The following is a 10,517-nucleotide window of genomic DNA, read 5'->3' as shown; positions in this document are numbered from 1 at the left end:
CCTTGCCGGCAAGTATGGCGGATGGAGTCGTCATAGTTGTTTCAACGATGGTGTCTACCGTGGTAGTCTTGACTCTTATAAGCATGATAGTTTATATATTAATGTATTTCACAACTGGACGATATTGCCGACTGAAAATCAGACGCATCTGCGGTGTTTGATGTCATTTTAAGCCTATAGTTCGTCGGCGACAAACTCCCGGATACTTGAATGAATTATACTTGCCGATGTTCAAATATAAAACTCTGTTTGAATGATGCATACATGTAGTAGCAACGTACACATACGGACAATGTTTTTGACACTAATTTATGGTGTTGTCTATTTCTTCTGTTTTGTATGATCCAACATCCTTAACTTCAATAAACTATTTCACAACAGCAACTGCTTTAAATATTGTGCTGGTTGAACAGAATTTATTTCAATGGACTTGAATATCACATTTTTAAGTACATTAATTGGACATAATGACTTGTGACAACCCCTGCATGTTATACATAGAAAACATTAATTAAAGAATATACAATGTCCTCCTCCTTGAAACTTACTAAATATTAATCATGAAGCTAACAAAAGGCATGGAAGTAATGTATGCTAGAACACATAACACTGAAACTTTACACAACGGGAATGAAAAAAATAAAGAGCAAATTAAGAACTGTTACAGCAAATTCAGTTCCTATCTTGAAAGTTCATCTGTGTTGGTAGAAATCATTATGAAGCAAGTTTAAACTGTAATTTCCAACACAAGTGCACGAGGGATTAAAGAGGCCATCTATATCAGGACATTGCAATCATCCCTCAACGGAGACGAGGGGCGCCACAGACTTTCTGCAACCTATGATCGACTGCTCACGGAGTCACGTGTGTTATCTGCGTGACGTCACGGAAGCGGTGGATTGCTCATTCCTTGACAAAGACTGGAGTTGTACAGTCTAAAATTTGTGTGAGTCAAATTTGTTGTGTTACAGTTTAAACTTGCTTCATAAAAAATTCAGTTCCCCTCGTATTTGACCTGGTCGTCTGTATAGACCACAGACCCCTCCGCTGTGTACTGTCTCCCCGTCCTGACGTCATCACGGACAAGTGGCTCGTACACGCCACGTCCGTCCCGGCCCTGCCGACGCCGACACGACAGCACCCGAACCGACACGGAAGCTACCGACACCACCACGACGATGAGGAAGACCACGCCGACTGCAATGCCGAAGATCTCGATCCCAGACAAAGGCTGGTTGGACGGGATCCCTTGAAGAAAATGAAAAAGAAAATTGATATCATTTACACATTTCTCCTATTTAAACAAAAAGGGCGAGAGGGGAGTTGAAAAGCTACAATACAACTTACACAAGAAATTGTTACACAAGCAACTGGATATGTTCCAAAAGTGGAAAACCTATCCAATTGTTTAGTAACGGCTAACACTTCCTTGAGTTCCTAGATGCCTAGCCTTCATCGACACAAATTGAATAAAGTATTCCTACTTATATTTATTACTTACTAAACTAAAGTACAGGGCTCGAAATTGAAGGTGGTCCGATGGCCACTGACCACTAAAAGTTAGGCTGGAACAACTAAAAGGACACTTTGGAACATTTTTTTGGGACAATAGAAAAATAATCAACATAAGAATGTCAGCCCTTCTTTTGTTTATCAGACACATGTCCCGGCTTTTGGATCTGGAAAAGTCCCCCCAAAATTTCCTGTCTACACTGTAATTATAGTGCACAAGTGGGAGTGAGCATAAACAAAATAAAGTTGATGTCAAGTTGAAATCATAAAATACTTCCCAAAAAACAGGTTGGGACAGTTCATCCTCACTTCGGGACAATTAAAATTTATTTTTGGGACAGTGCTGGGAACATGGGAAGAAAAGTTAATATCGATGTCTTTAAAAAAGATACGAATGAGTACTTACTCTGTGGTAAGACGTCGTAGGCATATCCCAAATCTTCCGACAGTTGGAACACATCAGCGTTGCGAATCACAGGCAAGAACGGCACCATGGTGTTGTTCAGGTTGTGGCCGATAGGGGCGCCCTCCTCTGGATAGCCAATCAGCGACGAGCTGTTCTGCAGACGCAACCATGCATCAAAGATGGCGTCGCTACAGAAAAGACACGCAAGGAATTTGATAGCCTTTAATTGGTCAATTACCCTGGGAGGGGGGAAGGGGTAATTGCCTTTAATTGGGTAATCGGTTGGTGATATGTCGGTCAACCAGGTTGACCTTTCAGTCACCTGCCATGGCTGTATCACTGCATTTCAGCAAGTACACTTTTACCAATCATCCAAAAGTACCGCATTCTCATCAGTTGTTAACTCCAATACACTTACCCAAAACTTCATCACCACATCAGAACGTTTTTAAAAGATTTAAATTTCCCCCTTTGTTATTTATGTACTGTGTCCTCTTTGCCATCATTTATCATTGGGTGGGGAACCGGACCTGCGCTCTTGAATTTCTTGTATTTACTGTTTTTTGCCTGTCTTAAAGTTGCGATTGTTTCTTTTCTTTATTATATGTATTTATTTAGTGGTGCCGTCAACATAAGTGCTTTCCACTTGAGTGAGGCATCACCATGTCCTGTATCCTTTTTTCATGTGAATGAATAAAAAAAAATCATCCAAAATGACAACAAGAGTCTACACGCTGACAGGCCACAAGACATGACTAAAGAAGCAAACAGAATGTCTCCTCGTTCGAGCGTATGTCGTCCGACAACTATTTGTGAGAAGATGCAAACTATGATATCACTAACTTAGTGTAGAAATTCGAATGTAAACTCGTTACTTGGTTGGACAGTCCGTTTTATAAATATTTGTGAGAAGATGCAAACTATGATATCACTAACTTAGTGTAGAAATTCGAATGTAAACTCGTTACTTGGTTGGACAGTCCGTTTTATAAAATTGTATTCTCTTGGTGGGGGATAGTGTGAAAGTAGGGGTGCATTTTAGACACGATGGGGAATAATTGGTTTCTGATATCATCATAAAATATTTACAAATCCTCTCAGACAAAGGTAGTTTCGAATTCATATATTGCCCTTTTTCGATTCCCAAGTGGTGGGCACTGATTCTAATCTTTTTATGTTTACCTAAGGAAAACATATTGTTTTTTGCTCTGTTTCGTCTTCTTCTTCCGTTCCAAACACTGGCCTCTGACCAGACTGTCTCTCACCATGGTAACTGGTGTTGGGTTACATCATGTTGCAATTTTATAGTAGGAAGGATTTAGACTCCTGTCTCCATATATGTGAATGTCTTTGAGTAAGAATTAACAGAGACCAGACCATATGCTAAGATAAACATTATGCATTTGCTTTGCAAATGTTACCTTTCTAGTTGGACTTTATTTCTACTATAAACGTCACACACCTGTAAGAGTGAAGGAGAACAAAGATGGGGTCGTTAGCTGACGCATGCGTGATGGCGCCCGTGCCGTTGAGGAACAGATGCGCCAGGTTGTGCAGGGAGCGGATGTCGGGATGGTACGTTCCCTCAGGGTCACTATACCCCTCCAGACTGTTCCTGAAACTCCCCCCGGCCACTTTGGTCCAGTCGAAACGATCGTATTCGGGTATGTCCAGACAACGCCCTGGAAAAGATGACAAAGTTTTGCTGTGAGAAATTGAATGTGTATGAGAAAGGTGAACTGACTAACTAACGAATAGAACAAGAGGAATTTTAAATACATTGCCGAGAGTTTAACGAATACAATTTGTATAACGTTAATATTGTATGATATGTGAATGCTTATTTATAACATGTTGTACATTATATAATAGGAATACATTCAATAGCAGGAGACGATCTTGAATGGGCCAGCCGAGTCACCATTTGCCCATGAACCGTGGCGTGTTGGATAACTGCCTGGCCAATTTGATACTGCCTTGCATTGCAGCATCCAAAAGATATGCACGGAGACTATAGGAAAAGTATTCAAGCAACTTTCTCAGGAGATGAGATTAAACAAGGGAGGTGCTCAAAAAAGCATCTTGGCGACTTTTGTTTCTTGCTCTGCCGAAAGGTAAATCTCTCCTTACCGACGTCTTCTCGCCGAGGCAGGACCCTGACAGCTGGCCGGTCCACGTTCCCGCCGGGGTTGCGGAAGATCGGCCCCTCGTCCGTCCCGTTACACAGCGTCACCAGCCGGTTGTAGTCGTCCAGACTCATACAGACGGACTGCCAGCGGGAGAAGGGCGAGCCGGGGCTCAGGGCAGTCGGGTTCAGGGGGTGGCGGGCTCCCATCATGTCGTCTGTACACACGTCACACTCCGTACCTAGGGAACCAGCCGGAACCAAAGTTAGATGGAGGTGTAGAAACCGCCGTTAGTAGCCTGGATACCAGTCTATGGAATGGGGCAATATACAGGCTAGCTCCAGGGCTCCAGGGCTAGCCTGGGTGCCAGACTGTAGCCTGGGTCAGTATACAGGCTAGCTCCTCTGCTCCAGGGCTACCCTGGGTACCAGACTGTAGCCTGGGTCAGTATACAGACTATCTCGTCGGTTCCAGGGCTAGCCCACGTACCAGACTGTAGCCTGGGACAGTATACAGGCTATCTCGTCGGCTCCAGGGCTAGCCTGGGTACCAGACTGTTGCCAGGACCATTATATAGGCTAGCTCGGTTCCAGACTTGAACATGAGAACAAATGTACACACGCACCTCCTACCGACCAGTCCCAGTAGTGCAGCGCGAAGCTCTCATCTCCCAACATCTTCTGCATCTCCCGTTCCAGCCACAACAGGTGCATCCGGTGCCAGGTGTTGTAGGCGGGACCTTCAGGCAGGAACACAAACAGGTAAGGAATGTTGGAAGGAACGGAATGGAAAATTCGTACGAAGCCGCACAAACAAGTTGCCATCAACCTTTTCCTCACTGTCTCATGATAGTGCTAATTTCATAACTCGCCCTCCCCTTTTACTCTTTCCCATCTTTCTACTATTCCATCTTTCCCTAGTCCCTCTTCCACCCCTACTCATGATACCGCTACACCCATGTGTTACATGTCTTTTGCGATGAGCACGTCGAGAATATTGAAATTAATTTGATTTGATTTATTGAGATGCCCTTTAGCCCCATGAGGGGCTAATCTTCCAGGGCTCGTTAACAGTACAACACATAAAATACAACAGTACAACACATAAAATACCAGCACTGAATACATACAATCATTGCAATTACACATTAAAATAATTGAGGTTGAGGCCAGAGGTCATTTAACTAATTATGACTAAAATCAACAATAAAACTTGTGAGTTACTAAATTGCTTCGAATATATACAATATTGTCAGGGTAAGCCTTTAAGTTCCATAAAGCTGACGTGTCATTTTCCTGAACTGCCTCTCATCAGCTGCTAGTACAGTAGTCTTAACTTCACTCGGTAATGCGTTCCACAACTTTACAGATCTGTAAACAAACATCCTCTTTCCACTATTGTTGTTAGGTTTGAGCAATGAGTAGTCGTGCACTGATTGCCTAGTGGAATACCTGTGAGACGCATGAACCGGTACCAGAGATTTATAGATCTCCTGTGGCTCACTTGTGGTTACAATCTTGAAAAATAGCTTAAGAGTACTGACATCAAATCTATTTCTCACCGATAACCAACCAAGATCAGAGTGCATTTTGACAACTGGTGTATCGAACGAACATTTCAGAGCCAGCCTGCAGACTTTGTTCTGTATAACTTGTATCTTCTTAGTACATGACTCTGAAACACTAGCTAGTATAGGTGAACAGTAGTTCAAGATTGATAGCACTAAAGCTTGGATTACAACCTTACACACAGCATCTGGCATGTAACACACATATCTTCTAACATAGGCTAGATTTCTTGATAGTTTTGCCACGAGGTGTTTAACATGGAGATTCCAAGAAAGCGATGGATCCATATAGAAATTAATTGTAAACAATGATCTCTAGAGCTATCTACCACCCAAGAACCGTGACCATAGCCTGTACAGAACATGAGATAGAAAAAAAGTTCTACTGCAGTGATTTGGGAAGCCGCTAGGGGACGCAAAAGTATTCATGTCCTGAATAGCCCAAGACCTGGAGAAGATTCATAGCTTCCGGAGTTACCGATGCCGAATTACAAATACAAACACTACCCAAATCATAACAAGCCTCTACCAGGCTTCTGGGGGCAGATTGAAAGAGTAGAAATTGGTCATTTAGAGAGATAATATACCAGGGGTGTTGCTCCATGAGTATTTTGCCACACCCTGGTATATTATCTCTTTCTTTGGCCAATTTCTATTCTTTTAGCCGCCTCCCGAAGCCTGATAGAGGCTAAACAATCTCGCCGGAAGTGAAAACGTGCTACCCACCTTCATGTGCGAAGTCTATAGCCTTGAAAGGCTGCCCCGGGCCCAGTAGTGTGTCCCTGACGGCGTAGTAATGCATCCACACAAACAGGTTATAGATCGTTACGTTTGCCTGAAAACAAAAATAAACAACACTTTCTTACATATGTAGAGGACCCAGACAATTATTGTTCAACTACTCTTCTCTTAACATCCGAAAACCCACACATTACAGAAAAAGCTTAAGTGGGATCTTTTGTCTTTCCTGTCTCCAAAAAAGAAGTCAAACCCAGTAGTAGTTGTTAAGAGTAGCTTTTATTTATTGTGTCTGGTTAAGTATTACTTGTTATTATTGTTGTTGTATTTGCAATTAGCCTTCGGGCACGAGCTTGCAATAAAACAAATTACTAAATTGTTGTTGATGGCCAAGGATCCCAATCGACCAAGGTTATATCCGAGGTACCACAAGGCACTATCGTGGGCCCTTCTTTCTTGGGCCCTTCTTTTTCTTCTTTATAACTGAAAGTTAATTGTCACAACAAAAGTACAGCGACTTGACAATGACAATAAACTTTATTGCATATTCAAGCCTTATGTAGGCCAAATGCACTAGGATAGATAACTGGTTTATAAGGGAAGAATTACCTCGTTATTACAATGCATATTACCTCTATATCTACAAGATCTCCCCCCTCTTTTTGAAATGATCTTCCTGGTGTTGTTATCTCCAATGTACGCTTGTTTGTCGATGGTTGTCTGCTCTATCGAACCATTGATGGGTGCTCAAGGACGGTCTGCCATCAGACCTTGATGCAGGGGCACTAGTCCACTCAACTCGAAGTATAGCACAGCTATATCCCACCCCCCACCCACACCACTTGTGGGGCACAGGTGTCAAAGGAGTAGCCTCCACCAGGCCTCTCTACGGGAATACGGATCGTAACATTTGGCAAAGAGGAGAGTAAAATTTGCCAGTGTCAGAGTCAGTCAAACCCTAAGGCGGCCAAACTCACCTGAGCTGGCAAATATTCTCCTGTATAGCCTGCTTGGTTAGTCTGGTAGAGACTACCAGAGGAGGTTCAATTACACAAGCCGCGTGACTGTCAATAACTTGACAGACAAATTCTTAAAAGCCTACGCTCCGCTCTTGTCAGCCAGGAGGCGACATGCCTGACTAGCTACATTGTACAAAACTGCTCATTGTTACATTAGGCATTCCTAGGGACAAATACCTTAAGACAGAGCAGCAAAGAACAAGAGGTAGTATACGATAGCCACAACTTCAGCTAAGTACAGTGCATAAAGACTTGTGGGGTCGTGTAGCGCAGAGGCAGCATGCTCGACTCGGAACCAAGAGGTCTTGGGTTCGAGTCCTGACATGTCACCGATCTTGAATCATAAAGAGGTTTCCCTTTTTCCTCGCAAAAGAGGAATAAGCTGTCACACAAACACACACTCAGGTATTTAATTACATGTACTAGTAGAAGAACATGATACTAGTAGAACGTGTTTTCCGGGTTGCAAGTTTATCTGACTAGACTACCGTACTTCCACCTGAGACTATCAAATTCTGTTGGGCTGTCACTTGTTACACAAGTGTTGTTACACAAGTGACATGATTATATTGAATGAATCTGTAGCCCCGGGGGTTTGACCTAATATGACCTTTCTATGTGTATGTAATCAAAAGAATAAACGAAAAATAATGTGGAACAAATACATCATGATTAGCAAGTTACAATCTTTGAGAATTAGAAAAAAACGTTTAGTCTATAAGCTACCATATACCTCTTTATTGAAACACACAGGTGAAATTTATAAATTAAGTGAGTTTTCACAGTACCTTAAGGTAATAATACCGGACAGAAAACATTTCTCACTACTTGCGATTATTAAATTTTAGGCTCCTTTGTTTTAATGAAAAGCTGAATGTAAGAAACACAGCAAGAAATGTAGCGTCAGTCCTTAAGTACTTTTTTGTATATTTTTAAAACATATGAAGATAAGAGTGTTCTGTTACTCACCACTTGCGGCTCCGTGCCGTTTGGTCCCAGCAAACCGAGCCAGTGTTCCTTACAGATGATGTAGTCAGGATGGACGCTTCTCTTGGCCTGGTCCAAGGCGTCCACGAACCGCCGTCTTTCCTCCGCCGTACAGTTCTGAATGTTCTTCCGTAAGACTGGCGGGGCCGGCTGGGCACAGCTCTCTCCCGTCCAGCCGTACCGACACTCGCCGCAGTTGTAGCCCCAGAAGTTGCCCTGACACGCGCAGGTCCGGTTGAAGAACTTGTTGGGCCATCGTTCTCGGTCGTCCACGTTGGTGAAGGGATATTCCGGGTTGTGGGGGATGTCGGGGACGGCCAGGTCCTGACAGGAGCCCCGGCTGGCGTTCTCTCCGCACACGCCGAGGTTCCGTCCGTCCGGAGAGATCAACTCAGGACAACACTCTTTAGACACGATCCCGTCTACAGTCATACAGGAGCGCGGGAACTGGCCCGATACGGGGACAGCCACAAGACAAGCCGCCAGCACCACCGCTGATACATACACCGTAAACATCTCAGGATTCTCAGGGATGCCTTCTCTCCGGAAACTCCGATCTTCCTTCTTGTGTCTCTGAACTAGTTCTGTCCACGGTCGACTACGTGTTGTCTGTCTGATATCCAAGACAAAGGAGGTTTACAGAAAAGCACAAAGCAAATCATGACACGTTGTCGGGACCACGTGATATGCTGTGATAGATATGTTTTGTAATCAAGACCACGACTTCACGCAATAAGTCACTAAATGCTTTTTTTTCTGCTCTAAACGTCTTAAAATGTCCCAGCTTTATCACGAAGAAAACTAATGTTTACTTGTGCTGAACACGTTAAGATGAAAGAATTGAGGAACTAGGAAGCATGAAGAGAAAATTACCATGCTGTTTGTGTAATCAATGTTCTTGGTTAATTTACGCAACGCGAGTTTGTTCAATAATTACCGGGTACTGAATACCCTTGTTACCGCATGACTGTCATGTGATGACGCCCTGGGCTGGAAAATGCTCCCTGCCGTGACTTCGACGACAAACAAACTGATAGACCGACCTGACCCTGCATTGTCGTCTGTTCATAGCCTCTAGCAGGCTTCGGGAGGCGGCTGGAAAGAGTAGAAATCGGCCAAAATAGAGAGATGACCATGCCAGGGGAGTAGGTCCGGTAGAGAGAACTGTTTGCCGCACCCGAAGCCTGTGCGGGGTCGCCATATCTTTTAAGTCCAAACAGGATCGGTAAACTGTTCTCTCTACCGGACCAACTTCCCTGGCATGCTATCTCTCTATTTGGCCGATTTCTAGTCTTTCCAGCCGCCTCCCAAAGCCTGGCAGAGGCTAGTCTCTTCAGGCTATAAGATGTTTGAACAAAAAAACTCAAAGATGTGTCAGCCATCTGTGGACAAAATGTCTGAGGATTTTACATAATAGTCGCATACAGCAAGGAGGTTTATCTTTAAGATTGGCAGCAGTGTCACAAAAGTGCTCGAAAAGTATGCGGTAAAATCTGTTCACTCATAAAATTATTTCACTAATTTCCGGATTTTGTAATGCCAGAGGCATATCTTCTATATATATCTTTATCTGTATCTGAATCTACCCCGAGAAAACCATCGGATTGTTTGCATACTTCCTATTGTCTTTGTTATCAATCAACACGAAGAATAAGATATTTTGCATTGTTGGAGATTTAAAAAAATAACCTTTCATACGAGGTTCATTACTTTTTAAACTCGCATACCGACTAGCCTCCATAGCATTCCAAAAACTGTTTTTTTTTCGGGGTCTTCATGGTCTTTGGGAGCTTTTATGTGCTATTTTCTGATTTCATATAGACAACATAGCCGGCCTGGTTGAATTACCCTTTTTATTTAGAACTGGGCTAATCAGAAAACAGCCGAAGACCACCAAACTCCCAGTTCTATAAGCCTGCTACGGAGGCTATAGACCGGCACAGGTGAACTATATATATATCGTGAGAAAGCTGACACTGACTTGTTGTGCCTTTTCAGCGAAGGTGTTTGCATAAATACCAAGGGTTGATACGGATTGACATTTTGGCACCATGTGTTTAGTCACAAGATAGTCACGAGGGTGCCTTGTCTTGGATGGCTGCACATTCTAGTAGTCTCTACCAGACTACTAGTAACTACGCTGGCTGTATATAGGAGGATAA

The 10,517-nt window shown here is 43.2% G+C and overlaps 1 protein-coding gene across 2 annotated transcripts; it reads right to left on the bottom strand.

The window, feature by feature from the left end:
* Window positions 1–900: 900 nt before the first annotated feature.
* LOC109486120 (L-dopachrome tautomerase-like) lies at window positions 901–10,383 on the bottom strand. Of its 2 annotated transcripts, none has more exons than XM_019789819.1 (8): window positions 10,337–10,383; window positions 8,338–8,968; window positions 6,338–6,446; window positions 4,670–4,783; window positions 4,049–4,285; window positions 3,381–3,600; window positions 1,919–2,106; window positions 901–1,248 (listed from the first exon to the last, which is right to left on the bottom strand). In XM_019789819.1, exons 1-8 carry the CDS (start codon window positions 10,366–10,368, stop codon window positions 995–997), a joined length of 1,785 nt encoding a protein of 594 aa, XP_019645378.1. In that variant the 5' UTR covers window positions 10,369–10,383; the 3' UTR covers window positions 901–994. The 2 variants fall into 2 exon arrangements, with proteins under 2 accessions (XP_019645378.1, XP_019645379.1); XM_019789820.1 differs by lacking the exon at window positions 10,337–10,383 and adding an exon at window positions 9,399–9,439.
* Between the last annotated feature and the right edge of the window lie 134 nt (window positions 10,384–10,517).

The sequence above is a fragment of the Branchiostoma belcheri genome, unplaced genomic scaffold (genome assembly GCF_001625305.1).
Source record: "Branchiostoma belcheri isolate BF01 breed outbred unplaced genomic scaffold, Haploidv18h27 scaffold8, whole genome shotgun sequence".
Classification (NCBI taxonomy): domain Eukaryota; kingdom Metazoa; phylum Chordata; class Leptocardii; order Amphioxiformes; family Branchiostomatidae; genus Branchiostoma; species Branchiostoma belcheri.
This window is presented reverse-complemented; position numbering and strand designations above follow the sequence as displayed.

What these genes read in the sequence shown, in the direction of transcription:
- LOC109486120 (XM_019789819.1), bottom strand. Translation starts at nt 10,368, where the DNA reads ATGCAAACACCTTCGCTGAAAAGGCACAACAA. An exon ending in TCGCTGAAAAGGCACAACAA is followed by an intron (nt 8,969 to 10,336) that starts GTCAGTGTCAGC and finishes CTTGGATATCAG; the next exon opens with ACAGACAACACGTAGTCGAC. An exon ending in ACGGCACGGAGCCGCAAGTG is followed by an intron (nt 6,447 to 8,337) that starts GTGAGTAACAGA and finishes TTTTGTTTTCAG; the next exon opens with GCAAACGTAACGATCTATAA.